The sequence below is a fragment of the Scleropages formosus genome, chromosome 21 (genome assembly GCF_900964775.1).
Source record: "Scleropages formosus chromosome 21, fSclFor1.1, whole genome shotgun sequence".
NCBI lineage: Eukaryota > Metazoa > Chordata > Actinopteri > Osteoglossiformes > Osteoglossidae > Scleropages > Scleropages formosus.
Window position 1 is genome coordinate 6,850,376 of NC_041826.1, and position 26,490 is coordinate 6,876,865.

Here is a 26,490-nt window from a genome sequence, read left to right on the forward strand (position 1 = left end):
GCTTTCAATGGAAATGCCACGGGAGAAAGGACCTGCGGTGTTCAAAAGGCTGCTGGCTGCAGGCCTCTGTTGTATTCGCCATATATTTGCAGCCACAGTATGACTCATTAGAGCAAAGATGACACCGGATGAAAAAACGGCACCGGGAAGAAGTCCGAGCTTCAGAAGAACCACAGAGTACCGTTTGCTGCAAAATTGTTTTCTCGGCCTATGCGGTACCATCACTGTGTGCATACAGTGCTGCTTGAAAGTATGTGAACTCCATGAGTCCCTCAGTTTTACCACAAAATGGTTATTTAATGAGACTCGGCGTTTCTCGTGTGACATAATAGGTGTCTAATGACCAATTCCATATGTTGCTTTAGAGAAAATTGTGTGTGTAGTAGAAACACGCAGGGAGTGCTAGTATAAAAATAAGTGAAGCCCAAGTTGCACTGATTAAACCAAGTAGGTAAGTAGAAGCAGGCGTATAAATAAATAATAGTAATTCAAATAAAAATAATAGAAATGATTTATTCATTTGATAAGTTTAAGATGTAAGACTTAGTTTTTTTTTTTTTTTTTTTTTTAAAAAATTAAATATTTTATACAAGAATAATGACCATCCCTGTAAGGTTTATATATACTTTTATGCAACACTGTATGTCTGGCGTGTGTGTATAAAATATAGTATTATCGTAAATAAACGGTGTAAATGTTTTCTGTCCCTAAGTAGGAGTTTTTGCCCTCATGGGAGCAGCCTCAGAGGAAACAGTCCCTGACAGTAACATATGGCTTTATTATGCATGATGTGCACCACTATTCATTAAATTCCTTATCGCGCAGGGCCCGCTAACAAGGATAAGAATAAAATTTACTAAACATTTAAGTGGTTGCAGTCACTAGGATTTGCAAACATTTTTACCCATTTAAAATCACTGTCTTATGCGCTGTAACTTTGTATTGCAGTTTAGTTTCTACTGATCTGTCGACATCACTTGGAGACTGTTTACATATGTTTAACGTTGTCATTATAAAGGTGGCGTTACAGTGATCTTAACCGGAAATGTTCGCCGGAAAAGTATGTGTGGATAGACACGTGAGGTTGAGACACGCATGTAAAACCGATTGTTTAACCAAGGTGTTGAATGTTCGGGCACTTATTGTGGGTTAATATCTTAATGCCTTCAAGAAAAATGATAATTGGTTTTGGTCAAAAAGCACCTTCTCGTGGGATAGCCATGGGGGGCTGCTGGGACACGTTCCCCACTCAAGAGAAGATGCGTCTCAGCCGACTTATTTAAACGTTCTCTTTGAGACAATAGGACACACTTTGTGGATTTAAAGGCTAGTCTGGCTTCTGCTCGAATTGACCTCTGCATTCAGTCACAGCGGCGAACCTCGTCCCCTTTAGCGCCTCCTTTTCCCCGTCTGCTCCTGTCGCTGTGATTTCTGCATATATAAGGCAGTCAGGGGGTCTTTGTGTTTAATGCAGCCTGCGGTTTCAGCACCGCCATGCTGCGTGCCAAGGGTAAATTGAGCATCATAAATTACTGTACTTTTTACTCTGTTTTTAAATGACTACACTTATGCAGTCGCGTCTTTTTTTTCATTAAATTGTCTGTCAGAGATCTTTAATTAAAGAGGGGTGTGATGGTGCAGCGGGTTTGGCTGGGTCCTGCTCTCTGGCGGGTCTTGGGTTCGAGTCCTGCTTGGGGTGCCTTGTGATGGGCTGGCGTCCCATCCTGGGTGTGTGTTCGTCCCCCCCCCCCCCCCGGCCTTGCGCCCTGTGTTGTCGGTTTAGGCTCCGGTTTGCTGTGACCCTGCTTGGGGCAAGCAGTTTCAGTCATTGTGTGTGTGAGAGAGAGAGTGAGATCTTTAATTATACATGCAGGCACTCAAATCTTTGGTATTTTAAACTACAAGACTGGCATGATGTTTGTGTTTATCCACAGTTTTGGCATTGAAAGCTGAATTATTGAAAGTGAACACATCAGTGCTGTTGTTTTACATGCATGCTCTGCTCCTCAGGGCTCTTTCTCAGTGCTTCCTCTAGCACTCAGAGCTGAAAGGTGTGATGATTATTTAGATATAAGCCTGTGTTGACATGACTGTGAGCGGCCAAAATTCCAGTAATGAGTTTTCATGCAAGGCACATTAGCACAGCCCTGTACTGCTGTCTCACAGTGCCTGGGTAGTGCAAGAGGACGCGGGTTCGATCCCTGCTCAGTCTGTGTGGAGTTTGCGTGTTCTCTATGTGTCTGTGTCGGGTTCCTCTGGGTGCTCTGGTTTCCTCCCACAGTCCAAAGACATACTGTTCAGGTTCCCCCATAGTGTGTGAGTGACAGAGTGTGTTTCACTGATGTATGGATGAGTGACCCAGTGTAAGTAGTGTATCTAGCAGTGTAAGTCACCTTGGTGAATAAAGTGTGTGAGCTGGTAACACTACATAGAACTCATTGGAAGTTGCTTTGGAGAAAAGTGTCTGCTAAATAAGTAAAAGGACACCATGATGTGTGCGAGTAAATTTAAGCACAAACTCATTGCAGAAGTGGGAATGTTGCTGCTTTTTCTCCATGCACATCTTCACCAGTGTTTGATTTGGGAGAAAAAAAACTGAGCAGGCCTGGGGAAGACATGGTAGGGTGCAGTGATCATTGTGGGCTTGTGTGGATGGCGTGTGTGCGTGTGTGTGTGTGTGTGTGTGTGTGTGTGTGTGTGGTTTTTCTTTGTTGTCAGTGTTCAACTGCACTGTTCTCTGCAGTATGTCTCACTCAGAGGGAAAACTTAGTCGAATCGTCCCCAATACTTAAATATTCTCGATAAAATATCGCAATCTGGAAAGGGCGCAGATAAAATACGCCCAACCCGGAAACAAGACAAGCAGCCAGAGCAGGGTTACGACTCACTCGAGATGGATTTCTTAACTGTTTACATGGGCACCGTAAGCACCTGAGATATATTCTCAAGTTTTGCAAACAGTTTGGAAATTCTGAGCGCATGGTAAAGTTATAACTTTGCTAAATACCACAAAACTGTCAGAAGCATGATTAATTGTACAGGATGATGCTGTGCGGGCAAAATATGTGATACTACTTCCAGAATTTTTCTGAATGAAATACTGGTAGCGAAGTGGTTAGAGCTGCTGTCTGGACCCAGTGTTTCCAGCTTTGAACCCCCTTCCCTCCAGCTGCAATTCCCTTCAGCATAGTAGTTATCCTAAAAATTGCTCCAGTAAAATGACCCAACTGTAGAAATGGATAAATAATTGTTAAGTAGCTTAATGTTTTCAGTCGCTTTGGAGGGAAGTGTGTAAATGAATTCATGTTGAGAAGCGTTACAGAATTACACTTCTGAAGTACTAATAACAGTAATTCTTAACGGAAAGATGAAAGTTACTGTACATTCAGTATTTATTTAGCTCACACGTTTCTCCAACCCGAAATTTTGAGCTGTTTACGCTTATTTACCGTAATACAGCTGGGTAATATTACTGGATGGGTTGGAATGGGTCCTGCTCTCCGGTGGGTCTGGGGTTCAAGTCTCGTTTGGGGTACCTTGCGACGGACTGGCGTCCCGTCCTGGGTGTGTCCCCTCCCCCTCCGGCCTTACGCCTGGCTGTGTTACCGGGTTTGGCTCCGGTTCCCCATGACCCCGTATTGGACAAGCGGTTCAGAAAGTGTGTGTGTGTGAGATTTTTAAGCTAACCGCTACTTAAAATAGTGTATTTTTGTTTGACTGTGATTCGTTTGATGGTATTCTTACGTTACGGACTTTCCAAAACTCTGCGTGAGTCTTTTTTTTTTTGTCATTTCAGCTTTTCGGTTTGCTGTGGCTGGCACGTCTAAGACAGCATGCTCTTCAAGCTAATGCAGAGCTGTCAGTGCTTATTTACAGCCTCTCCATCCTTCCGCATCCATTGTAAATAACATTCTCGATAAAGGCAGCGCTATGAAAATGATACCCTCAGAGTACGAATCAGCTTCCTTATTAACCTTTCAAAGAAGATAATGTATCGACTTGGGTGGTTTACGAAACAGAGATTGATACGGCACGTTCTGTTCTATTGGTGATGTTGGAATGCTGTCATCTGTATTAAATCTCAGCGACGGCACGAAAAGAAGAGCATGGATGGACCGGAATGTCATGCTGACGGTTCAGTGAAACGCAATTGTTTCTCAGCAGTCTGGATGTCACTACCCCAGTGTGACACTCAGTATATAGTAATTATGAGTAGCCTTTTCGAATGAGCAAATATTTACTTGTTTTTTTTCTAGTGCTTCAACCTCGGAATCGATCGTCATACCCACGAAGTTCAGAAAATGCACCTTAAACACGTTTATGCAAACGCACGGAAGTGATGTATAGGCTTTATATATGTGTACGTATATTTTATATGCATATTACTTGTTTTCATTCTTTGACTGCTAATGTTATGTTTCAGGATTGGCACAACAGTGGTTTCTTATTTATGAGCAGACACTGAGCGTTTGAGGTGTCATTAGTGTATGGCTGGGACAACGCTGATGGCACTTTGAGAATATGCCTGTATTGAACATCACTTGCCAAAACATTAAAAGCTCCTCTGTGCATTTAAAAAAAAAAAAATGCTTCTGGCAGTTAGCACTGAACAGCGATGGTGCGAAATTATAGTAATTGTGTGCTTTCAACCATGATAAGCATTTGTAAATTATGTGTTCTGTCCAGTATGCATTAAGTCTTTTCCTACTGTAAGCCTCTAATTCTGTCATTCTGAATATGTGCAGTTTTAATTAAGGTAACACGTAAAACGTTTACCCTCATACTTTGCTGTAGTTTGTAATTCTTTATTTTTTTTCCGAAGTGTGTAGTTCTTGAAGCTCTCTTGGGGTAGTCATTGGCTTATTGTGGAGTTATATTATTGTACCATACATTTTAGAGGTTTCTGTTACTAAGAATATGTTACTCCCACACAAGAATGGATCTCAAGCAGTAATTTTTGATAATTACTATGTCATCCAAGGAAAAACTTTTTTTTTTTTGGGTCATTGTCTTTTGTGTTTTAGTTCCCTGCCACTGGGTTTGTTTCCGATTAGGTTACTCTGTGACAGAGGTAATGATGAAAAACTGTAAGGAGTTCTATAGATGAGCTTTCCTGGGTTTTACTTCAGAGGCTTCATATCCTTGGTTATATCCTTGAATATGTCATTTGACATATTTGGTGGGAAAAAAATGGGGTTTATTGCTAATTTGCTTTGTTAGATGGCATGAAAATTTTCTATTTAAAAAAAAAATCACACACCTGCAGAATCACAATGCATAAGGCTGTCAGTCATTGATCATTCTTTTCAGAGTACGCAGCACAGATCTGACTCCCGTACAAAGGTATTAACACGACGTTGTCGGGAACCAAAGACGTTACGGTGCCTGAGCTACTTCTGCTTTTGTGGTGCTTTGCTCTTCTCCATAATAGTTGAGATTTCCAGTTTTGCACATGTATGTTTGGTAAAAAGGGAGAAAGCGTGTTGGCTTTTTATTTCACTATAAATTTCATGTCTCTCTTATTCGGTTAAGCAATTGAAATTTAGTTCGGAAGTGTTTTTCTGCCACATCCTCATGTTGTACACTTCAGTACTGAAAGGTTAAATAAAGGGGCAAGAGACTGAAAACTGCTGCGGCATAAACAATGTGCATTAAAGCTGATTACACCAGTTTTGATGTAAAAGCCTTAATGAGAAAGGGCTATTAACTGACTCACAAGTCGCACCTCTCGGCCTCTTATTTACTCGCCCCGCTCTTCACCATGAAAAGCAACTAATTAACAGCTAGATATTCTCATCACACTTCATGTACTGCTTTTTCATTCTTCCTTCATTAGGTTTCCTACCAGAGTTGTGTGTTTACAAGAGGTTCAACAAGTGCAGAGTTAACGCCGGTCATTTTGAAAGGTTTTGATATTGCAGTCGCATTCAGTCATTTGCTACTGACATCCGCTCATCCTGTGGCTAGGTTACGGTGGTCCAGAGTCTTTCCTGGAAGCACAGGGTGTGAGGCTGAGTAGGGTACACCCTGGACAGGATGCCAGTCTCAGTTATTGACACACATAGACAAAATGATGACAATGTAGAGCCACTAGTTACACCTTGACTGCAAGGGATAAGGAGGAAACCCATGCGACCAATGGAAGGATATTCATACGTTCTATTAGTGAATGTAGACAATAAACTTCATCCATTTTATAATTTAGCATGTCTACAGGTGTGTTATGTAGTGGTTCATACTTTCATCTTGTTACTATTATTATTTCTTTATAGTTGGGTACCAAAGTGGTGCAGCAAGTAGTGCTGCTGCCTCACAGGGCCTGGTTGGTGTGGGAGAACATGAGTTTGATCCTCACTCAGTCTGTTTATTCTGTGTCTGTGTGGGTTTCCTCCCACAGTCCAATGAAATGCAGTTTAAGTGACTGGGTGATGCTGAATTGCCCTTAATCTGTGTTTGCGGCCGTCTTGCAATGCACTGGCATCCTGTCCAGGGTGTTGTCCCCCCGCCTTGCGCCCAGTACTTCTGGGATAGGCTCCAGTTCTCCATGACCCTGCTTAGGACAGATGTTGAGACTGGATAGATTCTTATAGTTCCTGCGATGTTTTTGCTTAATAAATTGTATACAGCTAAAATACATTAAACCCAGTATATACACTCACCTGCCAAAGTGAGTAACTCAGTATAGAAAACACTGAGACAGGGAAGGGAGGTCTTTTAACTTTTTAGTGGACAAGATGTGTGATCTAAGTTTGAATGTGGACATGTTGTCAGTGTCATCAATGCTGGTTCTGGCATCTCAGAAATTGTCACTGTCCTTGGATTTTTTTTTTTTTTTTTTTTTTTGTAAGCACCGTACTAATAGTTTACAGAGAATGTTGTGATGGAAGGAATAATAAAAAATGTAGTCAGTGACATTCCGGTATGTTGGAAAAAAAATCATACTTAGGAAAGGGTCAGATAGGATGGCCAACCTTGTTAAAGCTAACTTTTCAAAATGACCTGCGTTAACACTGCACTTGTTGAACCTAAACACACAAAACGATATATTACAACTGTGGTGTACTGAAGGGTATCTCGGAATAGGCAACTTGTTCACTCTTCAGAAGGCTGTAATTCATACGCTGTGAGCTGAGAACAAGAACATGAGCTCCCAGTAGACATCTAGTCACGAAACCTGGATGGCTGAAGGTCAGAAAAATGTTTGCCTGTCTGTCAAATCTCAGTTTCTGCTGCAGTACGCTGATAGCAAGGTTAGAAATCGGGATAAAAAGAATTAATCCATCTGCACTGTGTTGTCAGGGCAGACGGATGGTGGTGGTAGTGTAATGATGTGGGGAATTGTTCTTGGCATACATTAGGTTTAGGTTTAGTGCCAACTGAGTCGAATGTGTACCTCATGAAGTGGCTGAGTGTAAGCAGCTCAATGTTCTTCCATGGTATCGGTTCATTTCGAAGCTTGCTGAAGGTTACCAAGTTCCACCCTTCCGGGAATTCCTTCTGGAAAGTCCAGCTTCACAGGCACAGTGCTGCTCACAGCTCTAATTGGCATTGGTCATAGTTGAGTCCGACAGACCCCTGGGAGCGAGGCGGCAGCGAGTCAGTGCATTCCTTTGGCATTCTTTGCTTTCTTCTGGTTCCTCGTGTGACCTTGCAGAGGCTCAGAGTAGGAACAGTGTACCTCCTTTGGCTGGCTGTCGTGTGTTCTCTCTGAGATCAGGAACTACAAACGTAGGCCTGCAGTTTTCATGTCAGCATCTTTATCTTTTTCTCCCCCCAATTAATAAACATATAAAGAATTTTAAAGGTAGTTTACACAACATACACAACACACTCTAATATACAAACATGCTGTATGTCTTGATGTCAGAATGGCTGTAATTGTGATATGCTGTACCTGTGACATGACGGCTCAGACGGTTTGTCAGATGGAGAATATACCAGTAGCTTCATTCCATACTGGTGAGACTTAATAAGCTCAGAAATGACTTTGCATCAAAAATTCTGATGTATATTTACATATTTAGCAACTTTGCACAGATGTGTTTTGGTATGCTTGTTTGTGCCCTCAGAAAGAAGAGCATGTTTATGTTACTTCTTTTATCAGACACTTCTCTCCAAAGCGACTTCCAATGAACTCTATGAAGTGTTATGAGCCCACACACCTTATTCACCAAGGTAACTTACACTGCTAGATACACTACTTACACTGGGTCACTCATCCATACATCAGTGGAGCACTCTCTCTGTGTCACTCACACTGTAGGGGAACCTGAACAGCATCTGTTTGGACTGTTTTATTATTGCAGTATTATTGTATTGTTATTGTAATATTACTGTAGTATTATTCCAACTTTTAATGCTACTTCACGTGTCTCATACAAATGGTGAGATCGTTGGATAACATGGCTTTGTGGTCTTGAAGGTTCATGATACCGCATTAACTGGATCTGTTATTGAGATGACCTGTGGTTATCGTTTTTTAATCGGTTTAAATAGCTTTGAAGAACTAATCAATGTTCTTACAATCCTCAGTGATGGCGTTAGTTTGATTGTTGATTGTGTTATATTGCGTTAATCTGTTTTCATGCACATTTTTTTATGCAATATGTTTTTGAAATGAATATGTCACAGTTCCTGTTAAATACTGCTTTAAAAAGGCATCCTTCTGGTACTGTGTTAATTATGCCACTGGATTTATTTGACCCCACTTGTATTCAAATGTAAAGCTTGCAATCTACAAGCCTCCCAATGCAAATTTAAAATTGGAAACAACTGCATGCCCCGTGAACTTAATGCACTTGAATTTGCGTATTTAAGAAGAACTAATGCCTTTAATCTTTGTTCAGTCTTTATGTGGACTTTACTACGCTTTTTTCCACATTTTTTTTTTTTTTTTTCTTGCCGAAAGGTTATTCATTAGTAGTTATTTTAATAATTCTCATTCGGTCTCAGGTTGCTGCTCTTTTGGATAAACTTTTAAAACTTCAGTAATGTGTTATTTGTGTCAAGCACTTGCTGCTCATACAAATAATGCTGAAAAGTATTAAAATAAATGCTTTGATGCACACATCTATAAACAGTTTTGTTCCGAGTCATTGAGTCACAGTGAGTTCAATTCACAATGTAATGTGTGCCATTTCTCTTACAAATTCCCATGAATAGCCGTTCTCATTACAGAATAACCTGGCGTTCTAGAGTTGTGTTTTCACAACAAGTGGGAATTTATTTTTAGGAGGACATGTGTAAAGTGTTTCAATGCAGCGATATGCACAAGTAGTATTGTTAATGTAATAACACGCTGCAAATTAGCATTTGCGTTCGTAGAGGTTTCTGACATCAGTGTAAAGGTAATTTTTCCCCGCTGTACAGGTGTAGTACCTGTGTGCGTCAGTGGAAGGTGAGGAAGCCGAGGGCCGAGAACTGTTACATTAATGGTGCGGAAGGCTTTTCTTTTCCTTTGGGGCTTTGTTCGTTCTTTGAGATGCGCGACTTACTCTGGTTTTTTCAGCTTATAAGCCCAGTAGGCAGTGGAAGTCCATCCGTTTATTTATCTTAAAGTTTAAAATTAATTTCAAATTACCAAAGGGGGGGAAAAAAATTCCACACACTCCTAACTAGTTGTGATCTTCCTCATGGTGTTATTGGGACAGCTTATAGTGTAGTGCTTAGAGTGCTGCCTTTTGATCTAGAGGTTGCAGGTTTGATCCCCATCTCCAGCTGTGATACCATTGAGTAAGGTACTTACTCTCAAAGACTGCTGTTAAATTTCCCAGCTCTATAAGTGGGTAAATAATTGTAACCCTAACACTGTAAGTTGCTTTGGAGAAAAGCATCAGCTAAATGAACAATACAGGTGTGCAGAAATGGGCTGTAAATCCTGTGCATGTGAATTCAGTCCCATGCTTGTACATTATTATGGTGCATTTTATCATGTTAGGAAATGCAGGTACTTTTTGCTTCGAAATTTTGGAAAGCGTGGAGAAAATGCAATGAGAAGTAAACCTGTTTGTACCTTTGAAAATTCGTAATTTGATTGTTGGGGTAAATGGAGGCCAGTGTGTATAGAACTGCTAACAAACATGTGTCGCAGATGTCCTGTTATTTCAGTCGTATTTTTTGTTTTTATTCCCTCCAAGTTATTCTTGTCATGTTCCTAACAAAATGTCACTATAAATCCGCTCCTAGTTGTTGATTTACTCACTTATCTGTAGCAATGGAATGTCATCGTGTTGGAAGTTATGGTACAGACATTATATATTGTACTGAAAAATGACACAATGTGCACACAAAGTTGAAATGTGGTCAAAATTTTATTTCAAATGCAAGTTTTATTCCAGATGAATGGGTAGTGAAGCTTTGGACACGGGCTGTTCTTGTGTACGGGGACATCACCTGTCCGCTGCCGACGTGATGGAGGAGCTCGGCTGTTGCTTTCACCTTTCACCTGACAATCCATACTTGTTGTTTCTTTTAATTGACAGGGTGAACTTCTCGCGCCCGAGAAAAAGGGCACCTCTTGACCTATTGCATTGCACCAAATCTTTAAATTAAGGAGCCGTCATCTCACCCAAATGATGCTAAAGTGGAGTGTAAAAACGAGCGGAGGAATAAGTATTTGATTGTCATTTTTACCATAAGCATTTACTTTCATTTCATAGTGGTGACCTAATGTTGCCTTCTGGAGTTGGAGTAAAGTTAGTTTGAACTCTCCCTCCCTCACTGGACTAGGAAGAGTAGACATGCTGTCCATAGCGCACAGGAAATGGTGTAAACAAAGGGTGAGATGCTTGTGTTGTGAGGGGTTTACTAGAGGCTATCAGTAGATCAAGTCCCATTGAGCTCTTCGGATGTTTCTCCTTCTACGAGATCACTGGAATCCAACATATTTAATTTGGCCGTGCAACGCGCGAGGAAAAACGCCCCGAACCCTTCCTTTAAGATGTGGATGTTTAGTCTTGTAGGGGGTGCGGTGGCGCAGTGGGTTGGACCGCAGTCCTGCTCTCCGGTGGGTCTGGGGTTCAAGTCCCGCTTGGGGTGCCTTGCGGCGGACTGGCGTCCCGTCCTGGGTGTGTCCCCTTCCCCCTCCGGCCTTACGCCCTGTGTTGCCGGGTAGGCTCCGGTTCCCCGTGACCCCGTAAGGGACAAGCGGTTCTGAAAGTGTGTGTGTGTGTGTGTGTGTGTGTGTGTGTGTGTGTTTAGTCTTGCGCTTATGGGATAAAGACACGAGTGTGGGAGTGGGAAATTGTTGTGCGTTTGCACAAATTAGCAGTGTAAAATCCATTTTCCGATTGAAATGTTGTTTTATATCTGAATTTTGTGTCAATTTTGTTGCACAGGGAGAAACGTGCAATCTGCAGATCTCATTTAAGCTTTATTAGATTCCTTCAAGCATGTTTGCAGGTGGTAACCTCTTAGTTTCAAATGCTTATGCTCAGCCCTGAGTCTGCAAAGTACAGCCCTTACTTACTCCTGATTAAAGTCTTTTACTTTGTTTCAGAAGCTACTGGTAATGGGTGGGAGGTAATGGGTGACTTTTTTTCTCTATATTCAGGATAGGAGATTTAATTTTTAACACAGGGTAGAATTTGATCGAAGGCTAAGTATTACACGTTTATGAACGCATACCTCGGGTGAAATACTAAAATTAGGAATGCTCTAGTTAGATTTATATGTTTAGCTGGCAGGGGGTGCGGTGGCGCAGTGGGTTGGACCACGGTCCTGCTTTCCGGTGGGTCTGGGGTTCGAGTCCCGCTTGGGGTGCCTTGTGACGGACTGGCGTCCCGTCCTGGGTGTGTTCCCTCCCCCTCCGGCCTTACGCCCTGTGTTACCGGGTAGGCTCCGGTTCCCCGTGACCCCGTATGGGACAAGCGGTTCTGAAAATGTGTGTGTGTGTGTGTGTGTGTGTGTGTGTGTGTGTGTGTTTAGCTGGCTTTTTTTTTTTTTTTCCCCAAAGCAACATACAATGTTAAACTACATACAATTATTTACAGCTGGGCAATTTTACTGGAGCAGTTTAAGATACATACCTTACTGAAGGATACTACTCTAGAGGTGGGAATCGAACCGGCAACCATTATGCTACCATCTGTCCGTAAGAAATGCGATTCGGCGATGCTGCTTGTAGACAAATGATAGTCATTAGACCGGCATCCTGTCCTGGGTGTTCTCTGCATTCAGGATAGGCTCCAGACCACCACCAGCCTGCACTGGACAAGCTGTAATTGACAGTGGATGGATGGATGGATGAAATAACTGAATCTCTTTTCCTTTGAAATAATGCAGGCTAATGGTATTTCAATGGGATTTCTGCACCATTAATAATACATCATTAATCTTTTATTGTCAAACTGGTCTCATGCACACGTCACCACTGACTTTGAAACGGGGCCACCGAGTTCTTCATGCCACTGCAAGTTCGGTCATGGTTGAAAGTTGTTACTCACCATGGGGAGAAGCACAACAAAATGCACAGGACAGGGGAACGAGGGTTGTGCTTTTTTTTTTTTTTCTTATTATTATTTTAAATGCCACTCAGGATTAAGAAAACGAGCCCGTTTTTAGTGTCATATTTTTTCTGTTGTCTTTCTCATCTCATTTCTGCCTTAACCGACCCAGAACTTAACCAGAAATTAACTGAAGCAATTTTTGCAGCCTCTGCTGTATGTCCTGATAGTTCTTCTCACTTCCTCTGTGTGTGTGTGTGTGTGTGTGTGTGTGTGTGTGTGTGTGTGTGTGTGTGTGTGTGTGTGTGTGTGTGTGTGTGTGTGTGTTTTTCCATGATTTCTGCTGTTGCTGTGCTACTTTAAGGGGTAAGGAATTTCTTGGACAGCCTTTTCGGCAGCTCTCGGCACCTCCCCGCAGCTGTTCACACAGCGCTGAAATGTGAGACGGTGGGGAAGAAAATATGAAAGTAAGTCAAAGTCGGCGAGGCCGGCGCCTCGCCATCGAAACCGTCTCCGTGCAAAGACCTGCAGAAAGTTTTTACTGACTTCGCAATGTGTGGCAGTGAGAAAAACAATACAGTCGGTGCCGTCGAAAGCGTAGCTGTCGCACGAGAAGTCTTGTGTCCGTTTCGCTTCACGGCGATGTTGACACGGCACCAGAAATGAGAGCCAGACACTGAGGTGGCAAAGTGTGAGGTTTGGGTGGGGTCTGGGGTAAAGCTCTCAAGGTCCGCGCAGATATCCCACAAAGAACCGAACCCTTTTCCGTGCTGCTCCACGTCTCCATGTGGCTCCCAGCTGAAAGCGATTAAGGCGCCGCTCCAGCTTCCTCTCCAAAGTCCTTCTCTTGGAACGCAAGTAAGTCGTCGTCGTTTCGTTTGAGTTCCGCCGGCGATGCTGCGCGTTTACTTGTTTTTCTTGCGTCTCACCGTCACATTTTCCCCTGCCCTGGTTCTTGTTTGTGTTTGCGTCACGTCGGGAGCGCGTGCTACGAACAACGCACCGCTCGGCCACACTTGGTGTGGTCTCCAGAGTGTCATAGGCTGAAGTTGTCGCTTCTTCGCAAGTGTTGTGCTTAAATGGAATGGCTGGTTTGCTGGACGCAGGTATGGACACAAGAGAGGCATTGTTTTATCGTAAGCGCAAGAATGGCTTTCCTGGGTGTGTTTTCATGCTATTGTCAAACTGTCGGAGGCTCACAGAACATGTGGTTCACATTAGTGGATGCCGAAAGGCTTTGAAAAAAGGGGAGAAACTCGATTGTTTTTAAAAATGTATTTCATTTCGTTTCTTTCTCCTCTCTGGTGGGATTTCAAACACATCGGGTTATGGATTTCGCTGTCATGTCATAGGCGCTTTCTGTTTTCTCTTCCTTTTTTTTAAGTTATTTAAAAGCCTGCCCTGCCTCACAGCTTCCAGGATAGGCTCTGGACCACCGCGGCCCTGGATTATGTCAGGCGGTTAGTGGTAAGGAATGGAAAAAAAATATAACCCTAATTCCATAACTTATTTGGACATCTTACGTTAGCAGTTGAGAATTTTTCGCCGTTTTCAGCACATGGATGAGTTCAGAATTGTTTGTGTTAAAGTCACATTAGAGATTTTTGTCCCGAAGTGCAAAGTTAAAAAAAAAATATATATATATATATATATTGTATATGGTGTCACAATTGAAAAAGGGTAAATGAATAAAATTAATTGAATACATGTTTTTTTGTAATCAGTAATGCAATGAATTTCTAATGTTGCTGACTCTGATGGGTGGACAAAGTACCAGATGAATGCCTTTTATAATTTACCCAAGAGGCTTCCTAATACAATCCATAATTGGCTGCTTGTTATCTTGCTGTCATTTAACTATATTTTACATCTATTCATAATAAACTTAGTTATATAAATTGAAATGGTCTGTAGGAGTGTGCAGATATTTCTGTTGTTTTTGCCTGCTGTGAATTTCATTAATAATCTGTTGGGCCTTTACTTGAAAGGGTGCATTAAGCTACGCTTGAAGAGTCTAAAGTGGTCGTGTAAAGATTTCTATTTCTTCTGCTTCCTCTACATTGTCTTGCCAAAACATTTCCACGTGATAATGTAACACTTGTGATTTGCTTCATTGCAGTGATTGTTTTCAGTAATTTTCACTGTGATACCCCCTACCACGCGCACAGCTTTGGGACTTTGATGTTGCACAAGCATCCGCGATAATGACCAGCCCTCCGTTCAGGCTCTGCGTGGCTCTACCACATGGTGCTCATCATGCACACTTGGTCGGCACTCTAGCTGAACAGCGATGGGGACGAATGACGCCCTGCTAAAAGCCGTGGCTGTCTATCTCCTCTTGGGAGAGTCATCAGTCCGTCCGGAGGGACGAGGCCAGAGCACTTTCTCCTTGTTCATGTACAAACACTGCTGCTGTCAGTCACACTGAGTGACACTACACCAGTGTATCTGTGTGCCCGTCTTAATAAACTCTGCTCTGAATGGACCAAGGGAAAATTGCAACCCATCAAAGTGCATCCCAGTGGCATTTTCTCTTGGACATGTTGCTAGACTCATCGTGTTTAATTACAGTATATTAATGTTGTCCCAGTAATACACTTATTTTTTTTAAACCTATTTCACTGTGTGTGGCCTGAGAAAGTATAGTCTTCCTTAAACAATTCCAAGCCAAGTGGGGGAGGGGGTAGCATGCACCATAGCGGTTAAGGCTCCTGCCCATGGAGTTGAAAGGCATGGGTTCAAACCCCCCCTCCTGCTGTAGTACCCCTGGGCAACCGACCCATCACCTCAGTAAAAATTCTCCAGCTCTATCGAAGGGTGAATCAGTGTAAACAGCTTAGAAACGTAAGTTCTTTGGGTGAAAAACATCATTTAAATGAATAGATGTAAATCTAGTTAAGCAAAATAGCATGAATAGTGAACATAATTGGTAGTTGCCATGAGGAGTTCAAAAGTGATCAGTGTTATTTCTGCTTTATGGGAGAGAAAAAAATAAAACCTACTTTCATAACAGCTGTTTGTTTAAAGGTGCGCTGTAGATGATTACAGGGGATGAACAAAGAAATCAGACCTGGGATTTTTCAGCAGCGTCATGAAGCGGAGTGGGCTGTCACAGGGTGGCCATGCTTAGACAGTGGTAGGGAGAACACTGCGACTTCAAGGTAAACACGAGCTGTTAGACGCAGGTTATGTGTGTTCCTTTGTTACCCATGGTTTTTACTGCCTTTTCAGATCATCTGTTGTGCAGGATTTTCTGGTAGTCGTCTGAAGGAAATCTGTGTACATGAGTCCAGGCAATGAGAAAAAATTAAATTGATCATACAGAGTGACAACCAGAATTTCACCATCCATCCATCCATCGTCAACAACCGCTTGTCCTGAGCGGGGTCGTGGCGAGCCGGAGTCTAACCCGGCAACACAGGACGCAAGGCCGAAGGAGGAGGGACGCACACGAGACGGGATGCCAATCCGTCGCAAGGCACCCCAGGCAGGGCTCGAACCCCAGACCGCCACACTCATTTGTTGAACTACTTGTCTGGATTCCTCTGAGGTTTTCTTTCTTTGTGCGTAACTTGTCAACGTGGTGAAGAAAGCAAGGATGCTGGGGAACTGCTTTTTAATCAGGTCTTTCAACTGGTGTATTTATTACTCGGAGAAGCACGCTAACAAAGATATACATGCAAAAATGAGAATGAATTTGTTCGCCGTTAGCCTTGTACAGAGCCACCATCAGGAAAGTAACGATGCAAAAGTACGCAGTTAAATGTGAGCTCGAGGTATGGGGGCCAGCTCTCCCGCGAAGGATCGAGCGCTTCCTTCGGCTGTGGGCTACACTCATGTCTGTCCTTCCCTCCCCCTTCGACCTCTGTGCATCACGGAGACCAGATGTCTACAAGATTTGCCCATGGGTATGACCTCATCCCCTTCAGGTTCAGGAGATCTGGGCCAAGCATATGCTCACTGCGGGAAAACACGTTCGTAAAGAGCTCCTAGTGCTTCGCCCCGGCTTTCCAAATGTACCGTTTCTTTCTCTCGCTTGTTTTTTTTCCCCAACTTAAAAACCTTAGATTTTCTTAGAAAATAAGTGAATGAGTAAGTTTGGGTTTCTTGTCGATGTTGTTTCTTTAGACGTCCGTCAAACAGAAAGCTCTCGTTTCATGACGGTGTGCAGAATGAGCCGTTTCGTTGTGAACTATGTGTGGTTTCCGTATGAGGGACAGACGCGCCGTCCCAGATGAGCAGGTCTCCGAATGCACTTACGTCGGTGCGGGCGCCATGCTCTGGAACCCATTCCTTAGTGTGGCTTAGGGGATTTAGTTGCGTAGTGCAGCTTTTATGAGAAATTGTAACACTCCACTACTGCCCACAGAAACCCCATCTTCTCTATTTCTGCAGGATTATTGGAATAATATTTCTTTTTTTGGGGTGTACATTTTATTTTTCACTTTGGGAAATCGTTTGGCTCAATAAACAGATGTCCCAATGGTTCCTTAATGCTTCTTCATTATCAAGTGTAAGGAAAAGTGCAAACCTTTTGAGCAGAATTCTTTAAAAATCAGCGTTGTGTAAGTCGGACGCTTGCGTCCGTGGTCGATGGCTGCCTGAAATAAATGTATTACCACATTTCACACAGTAAATTTACACTTTTCTCCAAAGCAATTTACAACGTTAAGGTTACAATTTACCCATTTATACAGCTGGCTAATTTTACTGGAGCAATTTTAGGGTATATACCTTGCTCAAGGGTACTGCAGCCAGAGGTGGAATCGAATCTGTGACCTTTGGATCCAAGGGCAGTGGCGCAACTGTCTCCAGTCCCCAGTTTACCATGAATATCTGTGTTACTGGTTGGCATTTCAGTCTCTTCTTATTCTGTGTTCTCTTGTCTGAAGTGTTTTGGTAAACTACCTTTTCAAAAGTACATAATTAGGACGACGGTAAAATAATGTACTGGACATTCAAGCAGTGCAACCCTTGTGGGCACAAACCAAATGCCCGTTACTCTTGAGTTCTGCGCTACTGGCGAAGTAGTGTCGTTGTGGTTATAGCCTAAAGACTGTCTTTGTCACTGCTGTCAACAGGTCATCAGTTACCTTGCTGTTTCTGAAACAGACCTTATGTTTTGTGTTTGAGATCTGTGTGTCTCTATATAGTGTTGCAATTAAAAGCACATTTACAAATTTTTCCCTTTTTTTTTTTTTTTTAATTTTTTTTTAACATCTCTTAGGTTGTTCAGCCAGAGTAATGCTGGTACTTCTTTCGGTGTGCATAAATCACAACACATCCATTGGAACGTGGCATTAATTTGTTCCTCTGTGTGTGTGTGTGTGTGTGTGTGTGTGTGTGTGTGTGTGTGTGTGAGACGTGCCATCCCCTGTCATGTATTCCTGCTTGTAGCTTATTGCTTACAGGACTAAGCTGAATGGTTGTTATTGCACTGGGACCTTTGGGAGTTGTGGGTGAAAACTCTACTGCACCAGTAGCCATCAGGTTATAAATCCGTGTCCTTAAGACCCTAGCTAGCTGCCGGCCCGTACAAAAAGCTCGACGTAAAAAGCCGTTGTAGACAAAGTGACAAGGGTATAGCTGTTTAATGTTCAGTTTACAAATGAGTCCTTTTTTTGGACTGGGGAATTCTTAAATACCCGCCCATCATCCCAGTACGCTAACTGTCCTGCATCTCCGACTCGTCGAATTAAGAAATTCGATAAGAAAAAAGACAAGTGTTGTATGAAAACTTTAAGCAATTAGTACCTGACAACAATATGGGTATCTCGATCGAACCTTATTTCTTCACGACCTGACCATATTAATATGCAGTTTTTTTGCAAAACCTCCTGTTTATCGTGGTGTCATTAGACATTGTTCACTTATTGACATTTCTAAGGCCAAATTTCTTTTTGCACCGATTCCAAAAACACCCTTATGTAAGAATAATAAGGAGACTTTGGATCAATGCCTCTAGTAATAAGGGAAAAATAAAGTTTTTGATTGATTAGGGAGGCTGTGAATGGAGCAAACCATGTGGCTTTTGTACAGCCGTATCTTGTTTTCGGGGAGGATTCATTACACTGGTATCAGTGACTGATAGACCCATTACCACTTTATGGGGTAGCATCACAGTAGTTGGTTGCCTCTCATTTGTAGTAAATAACCTCAGAGAATATATTTCAAAATTGTGCTCTGAAAGTCCTTCTTTTAACAGTACTTAAAAGATGAAGTTTTTTTTTTTTTTTTTTAATTTATTTAAATTTTTTTTAATCCTTTCTAGACTTTCCTACCCACAGACAGTACATTGCGTGGGAGTTTTAAATCAGTTGTTCATTTTACGGTTGGATTAAAAATAAACAACGTATGTTTTATGTTTTTCTGAGGTACCATTTTGTGTGTTCAGTGTAAACATTAAGGGAGCCATATGACTCCTCCTGTTTTCTTGGCAGTATGTGGAATCGTTTAAAAGTAAGGAATAAGATTTTTTTTTTTTTTTTTCTAAATTTATTAATGACAGGGTTTTATTTAGTGTGTGTTTTCAGAGGGTACTGTTGTTGTAGCTGTTGCCTACAAATCTGAAGGCTCATGGTTAAAAGTTCAAATTCCCCACCTGCTTTTGCACCCTTGAGCAAGGTACTTACCATGAATCAATACGGTAAAAATACCCTGCTACATAAATGGACAAATCATTGTAAGATCGCTTAGTGTACAAACCCAAGTTGTTTTAGCTGTCAGCCAACAAATAATTTAAGAGTAAATTGTTGACATGTATTGAGAGTGATGAGAAAAATGAAGTAGTGATGATTGCGATAATGGACCATGCAAAGTGCTGAAGAGCCTGTTTTCAGAATTACTGTATTTTTTCTCTTTACAGTATTGTATTTCGCTTTACTTTACATCCAAAGTCCCCACTCCTGTCGCTGGTAAACAGCCCATGCTGTGCTCTGCTGTGTTTCCCTCCTCCATTTAAATTCCATTTTCTCGATGTACATTTTGTCCACTACAGACTGTATACATACAGTACCCTACATTGGAAAAAACAAAGCTGTTAAAATTACTGTACTCGTGTGAAGGTGAAAATGTGTCATGAAAACATCCAAAAATAGCATCCTGACACTTTACTATCAGGGTCATTGGTTTCATGGTGAGCATTTTCTTTACCAAGATAAGTTTTGTTTTCGATGATTTTTGAGTCAACTTGTGTTGGTGCCAAATGAACTGGTAGTTTTTCTTTTATGAAATGAAAGGAACAGCTGCTTTGATATCTGGAATTTTGCAGGATGTTTAAGAAGGAATTGGGTTTGAAAGCTGCGGGGAGGGAATATATTCTGTTGTCAGTTTACTGGACAGGGCATATATCATTTGCAGAAAAGCACATTTGTTTGTTTGTGTGTGTATGTGTGTGTGTGAGCGAGCGAGCAAGAGAGAGAGATCATTTGCTAACCTTGGGGGAACATGTTGAACACATTGTAAATCCTAAAAGACAGAACTTGTGGGGTCTGTTTTCAAGTTCATGCACAACATTTTGCCAACATTCATGTATGCAGAATTTTATTGAGGTCGGATAGGAAACCTTTGTTGCGCTAGTTTAAAATCACTGGAGGTGGGACTCCACGAATGACTGACGCATGTGTGTATATGCGAGCGTGTGCGCTTCTGTTTCTCTCCCAGAGAAGCGTCCCTGCCTTGTAATGGTGGGCGTCAGGTGGCTCGAGGTGGTTGTTCTGTCAGCAGGCCGACACCGAGGCAGAAATACCTGCGGTGAGACGTGTATGAAAGGGATCCATTCACTGGGCAGGGTGGGAAGGGAAATGGCTTGGCAAATACGGGCTGTGTTTTGCACTTCTGGGAAGTGCTTGTTGGGGTTTGTGAATACCCGTCACACGCATGTCTGATGTGCGTCTCCTTCCTCAGGCACAGCGGCGTTGAGTCCCGGGACCTGGCAGCGGAGACGCTATCCTTTCCAGCATGAACAGGGCATTTACCAGAAAAAAAGGTCAGCACATCTCCCGCTTTCCTGCATCTCTCGATTGTCCTCGCTCGTAGAGCGCACGCCGCAAGAAGGGGGCGTGGAATTGAAAGGAGCGAGAAGGAGCAGCCTGGGCCGCGTGCGGTCCGTTGTGTTCAGGGAGCCGGTTTTCGCCGTGAGTCTTGTATCGCAGGTTTCCCAACACCATCTCTCTCCATCATCTTTCCCGTAATCTGTTCAGAGATTCCTAACGTCATAAGGGCAAATCCACAAGGGGACAAGACAGGTGCTACAGTTGGTTGGTGTTTGTTGTTGTTGTTGTTGCCTTGTAACATATGTGGATTTCAGCTCTTGGCCTTTTATTAGTGTTATGCATTGTTTACTCGTTTATTTGTTTGTTCGTACGTTTAATCGTAAAAAGCATTGATGCCGCTGTGCTCAGTAATAGCTGCATTATTTAATACGTGCACAGAGAAGAGCACTCCAGCCACAGGTCTTTATCTTGCTTATCCTGCCTAAATATCCAGATCTAGAGATCCATTCTGTTGGAGCAGAGGTACAAAAATCCAGTAAATCCCGTTTTTTTTTTTGTACGAAAACGGTAATATCCGCTAGCCGCCCATCGCTTTCATAAGTTCTAAGTCAGGTAGCAACAGTCTTTTGTGATATTAAAATAATCTACTTTGACTTCTCAAATATTTACAATAATTTATAGTTTCAGCACTGAAAATACGGGAACAATCTTTACGGAAACAGGTTACTGGAAAAGACAGTATAGCGCAGTATCCCCCCACAATGCAAACATTGTTTGTTGGCTTATGTTGATAGAAAAGTAATTGGGCAAGAATGTTCATTAAGCTCTTTCCAGACTTGTGTATTTGAAGCTTCCAATTAGTGGAGGCGGGTTGTTTTCATAGGCACATTGCCTCCAATGTGATGCACAATAAAGACAAAATCGAGTTTGGACTCATACAGGACCAATTCCACAGTGGCGGAAGGCACCAAGCGATTTGCATTTCAAACTCTTATCCGCTGCTAACGCATATGCTAGAACTACAAATGAGTTCACAGACTGCTTTTAAATTACTGCATTGGATGCTTTTCATGGAAGATCCAGGTTCCCCCCCTTCCTTCTCCCTCTACAAACGTTGGTAGGAAGATGATGTCCTGAGCTGATGTTTTATTAATGGCTGGATCAAGGCAGCTCTCGCCCTACGTTCCTGGCCTCTGGTTGCATTGGCAGTTTATCGCTCCCAGCAGGCAATACTGTCGCTTGCATTAAGTCTTTTAACTGTACTTGCAGCACAGGACCCCTACCCTTCCGCACTGTTTTAGGCAGTGTGCGCTCCTGGAAAGCCGATTGGTCCATTTTGTGTTAATTGAGGATCCGTGTATGACTATAAATTTGTTATGCATCCGAGTCTTGATGCCAGAGACGTATTTCCAAACGTTTTAAAATCAAATTATAATAATTTAGTTATCATTTGGAATGCAAAAGGCAGTGCCGTATGTATTTGTGAACCAGAGCAACACAGTAATAATTTTTGTTACAATAAATAAACTAATATGAAACACCGAATTATTATTTAGCTTTTCACTTTGATGAACTTCCAAGTTAAACAATGGAGACAGAGGTTGCGTGTCCTCTGTAAGGGCCAGTCATTAGTGCCTTCCAGCATTTTGAGAAGGGCTGACTCAGTGACAGCCCAATTTAATTAGTACGAGGAAACTTTAGTACTAATCGCATAATAGATAATGAGGTTGCTTGGTCTTTTTGTATAGCCTTTGTCTTTTGTATATTTAATGGCGCTGTGTGGTGAGCAATCTCAAGTGTCTTGCAGTATGTGCAGCTATAATTCGTGTAATGAACAGGATGACCGCGCACACGTACGGACGCATGCGTACGGGTACGTTAAGCCTCCGTTTAAAAATTCTTACTGCCGCACTGCTTTACTCAGTCGTTGACCTTCCTACCTGTACAAAACAGTTCAGCTTTGTCATATTTTCGCAAGGGTGGCTATTAATCAGAACTTTGTGCTGACGCGCGGAGGAGAGCCAGGTCAGTCCACACCTCACTACACCTCCCACAGCCACTTTATCGCCGCTCAAGCGAACGGCTCGCAGCTCCCCACAGTGCAGCGCGAAGACGGACTGTGCCGGGCTCTTCCCTGGAAGCGCCGCGATGATAAATTTCATTTTCGTCTCCCTGTAACCAGCTTATTGTTTTTAATTCACATCATCCTTTATTCTTTGCATCGCAACAAAAGAGGCTCCCCCTTGATGCTGTGCCCCAGCAGAATATGCCAACAGCCCTCTGTTTTGCCCCCCCCTCTTACCTGCTAAGTTATGATGGTAAAAATGTTTAGTCGGAGCCGTTCGCATTCCTTCCAGCAAGAGGCAAAAAAGTGCGTGCAAAGTGGACTGGGAGAAAAGAGCCCAAAGCAGCGTTTGCTAAGTTCTTTTGAGAGCACAAACTGATGCACTGCATCTAATTAAATGTAGTTGTTTGTGTCTCGGTGTTCTCAAATGAAACACGTTGTGAAAAACAAAAATAAGAAACGTGTCACAATGAATTTGCCCGGAGTCTGCCTGCTTCTCATTATTTCACTCGGTGAAGGATGTTGGTCTCCATCTTTGGAGTAGAACTACGGAGCAGCCTTGATCAACAATATCGCTGTTAAAGGCAGGGAGTGAAAAGCTTTGGGTCATTTACATGGTGCTCTACAGCTGCAAAGCTGCACGTTTTCAAAGATGCAAATATTTTGCTACTTTTTTCAGTGTTTTTGCTGCATTTTAGTTGAATGTTGAAAATTTCTGCTTGCCGGCATGTGAAAGCAACTTGTTTACACTCCCAGCCAGCAGAGCCAAATTTATTATGCTACACAGTTCATAGCTCATACTTTTTCTTTGCGAGTGTTGATCGTCAGTTACAACATCAAGACAAATGTGCACGTGTTCATGGGATGAGTCGTCAGCAACCAGCATTGGAGAAGTTTGTGCAGACAATGTGTTTTTATTGTCATTCATTTAAAATTAGTTTTAATGTAGCTCAGAGTGAATTAAAAAGCCTTCATAAGTATTACAGTGACGTTAAATCGCTATAATAACCTTAACCCTAATCCTAACGCTCTTAGGGTTTTTACAGAAGCTAATCTGCCAATGAACTGAGAAGCGGCAGTAAGCTTTTATTGATCGTGCCTTGATGTTAGAAACAGTTTGAGAGTTATGAACAAATGGAGTTACTGAGAGACGTCTGGTCCCCATTGAGTTTGTAAGTGGAGGAGCCGGTGTTCGTAAATCTTCCTCAGTAGCGTGAAAGGGGCCTCGTAGACTAGCAAAGGAAGCACTCACAGGCAAATCTCATAATACACTAGTGAATATGTAATATGTTACATCACAGCTAAGGGAAGTGCTTGATTTTGAATAACTGAAATTTTGCTAAATTTCATATAGCTATTGAACAGCTGGAACTTTTAATATATTTAATATTTACTATCTAATAGTTATTAGACACCTCTTTTATTTCAGATGTCAAGCACTTGGCAAGCTCTGTATGGACACACAGGTGGTTTTCTTTTTTTTTTATTCGTATTGAATGTCGTGTTTAATACTTTTGAAAAGTATGGCAATTGGGAGCATTTTCTAACAAGGAGAGGAGATGGTTTTGAGATGGGTTGCATCTTTAGTAGCTTTGTTTTTAAGTTGGAGTGGTATACAGGTAAGTAGTATAATCCTCTCTGGACTGTGCAGCTTTTGGATAACGCAGGAGTAGAATGTACTTCATATTGGATTTTAGCTGCATCACCACATTATTCTGCAGTTCACTATTTTTAGCACAGCTCATAGTGGTTTGCTCCTATCTTCGAACAAAAGTTTTTTGTCTCTATTCAAGGCACTTTTTCATTTTAATATAGATTTTTTTTTTCTTTTTTTTCTTCACAATAAACAAAATTCCCACCGGAGGACACCGATTAAATATATCATTAATAATAGTTTGTGAGGTGGACTGACTTGGAAATACAAAATGTCACTGAGAGTGCATTTAATTTTACCTTGAATTGGATTGTTTCTGAATGTGAAGGATGGATGGCTTGTATTGCCTGGTTTCCGGAAGGTTCTTCTCATGAGGCTGAATGGGAAGTGAGTGCACAACAGCATTATGATGATCATTAGTGCGAGTTTGTCGTGGCGTGCAGATTTTCATTAAGAAACTGCTCTTCAGTCGTGTTTGAAAATGAGATCCTTGAACAATCATTGGTTCCCACTGCTGTAGTTCTACCCTACAGCATGTTTGCGTGTCGCACAGATTGAACCTCCGTCACTTTGAATGCAGGATTGGAAGTCACATTTATTATTTATTTCTTCTTCTTGTTTTTCTTTCAGACAAGTCATGGATGCACACACCAGAAGCGCTGGCGAAGCATTATATCTCATACAGTGCTAAAGTAAGTGCCCTCGCGGTCATGTTCTTATGTCTTGTTCACATCTGCCATTGTGCTTCCTGTGCTTCAGGTTACAAGGTTTCACTATCTGTCCAACATGTTTTACTTTGTTGTAATAATGTTCCAGTTTCTGTGAAAACTTTGAAAAATTTGCCAGATATGTTTGAAGAAAGACTGATGTTTATGGAACGTTGTAAGCAGCAGGTGGCATACTGGTTGGATGTTCTGTGTTTGGACTTGAAGGACCCAGGTTAGAATCCCACCTCCTGCTGTGTAGTATCCTTAATCATGGTACTTAACCTGGACGTATACAGTAAAAAAACCTACCTAGCTGTACGTGCTATGGTTAGGTTTGGGGTTTAATGCACCAGTGATTTTACAACCACAGCAGCGCAGCATAGTGGCCAGTCTTAGAACTTACTCTGCTACATATCAATCGGGAAAACCGTGATAAGCTACCTACGATTGAAATTGCTTCGGAGAAAAAGCATCAGCTAGATGGTTAACTGTAAAATGAAAGTTTAAGTGAAATTTGAACGCATTAATTTTGAATTGAACTTCTTAATTGAAATTTCTGGGTTTTTTTTATGTGACTCTCAGAATTTAAAGCTGGATATACGCTTCCTTTTGGCCCCCTCCCAGAATGTCACTCGGACACACGGGAAAGCGGTCTTTTCCAATTTCCTTTTAAACGGACCGAATGAAGGATTGAATAAATTATATTTGCAGTGGGCAGAGAAAGGGCACGGCCAGCAAAAACATGGCAGGTGATGGATGAGTCCGAGGAAGTCGGTGATGGGTAGCGAGCGGCACTCCATTCCCTGCTGCCCATCTGTCATGGCTGTACCCCTGGCAGCCGGGTGGCGCTCGGCGAGCTGTGTGGAGCACGCCCTTGGGCACAGCACCTGCTGCTAGTGGTGCAAATGCAGATCAAGCCTGTGAGTTCTCTTTAGGGCTGTTTTCGCTCATCTCAGTGTGATTTGGAGGGTTACGATTGGTGGACACCTGTGAAGTAAGTTTTTGGAACGCTGTTGTTGTGTATTACTCCTGATGACACGGTGTCCCCCGTCCTCCAGAATCACAGCGCTGCTCTTGATCCTACACTGATGACAATGATGCATTTACACATGTGCGGTGATGCATTACGGAGATTGAATTGGGTGAACAGATTCAAACTGGCACATCATTGCACTGGCTCAACCAATTGCATTTAGACTCTTTTATCTCCTCTGACATGAAGTGTCATATTTGTAACCTGTCATCTTGTGTTCGAAACCTTCTCTCAAACAAAACATGCCTCTTTGGAAGCATTGCTTCCTGGAGGAACCATTATTATTGTTGATTTTGCTGATGATACAGCAGGTTGGTTAATAATGCCATCTGTTGGAGAGGAGTAGTGGTGCTCCTCTTGGACAACTCTTGAAGTACCTTACCCAGTCAAGGATTTTCACCCTCTCTGATTTTGCATGGTACCACTTACTGTGTCCACACAGTGCTGTTCAGTGGTGCATTACTGAACAAATGTAAGAAAAGCATTTAAAATAGTTTTTGTATTTTCAAGGTCCCTGTTTATATAATGTTAGGCTGAAGGTCTAACCAAATACACTAAGAACGTACTTAATAATGCAGAAAAGGCGATGGAGAG

At 42.2% G+C, this 26,490-nt stretch overlaps 1 protein-coding gene across 6 annotated transcripts in view; it reads left to right on the forward strand.

Annotated features, from left to right (window-relative positions):
• LOC108924251 (PTB domain-containing engulfment adapter protein 1) overlaps positions 1 to 26,490 on the forward strand; it is a 65,792-nt gene that overhangs the window by 29,146 nt on the left and 10,156 nt on the right. For 3 of the 6 annotated variants that reach the window (XM_018735502.1, XM_018735496.1, XM_018735500.1), the window contains exons 2-3: positions 20,349 to 20,430; positions 24,787 to 24,848. In XM_018735502.1, the coding sequence (XP_018591018.1) occupies positions 20,403 to 20,430; positions 24,787 to 24,848 (90 nt within the window). In that variant the 5' untranslated portion in view covers positions 20,349 to 20,402. The other 3 variants (XM_018735499.2, XM_018735497.1, XM_018735498.2) reach the window with 3 other exon arrangements.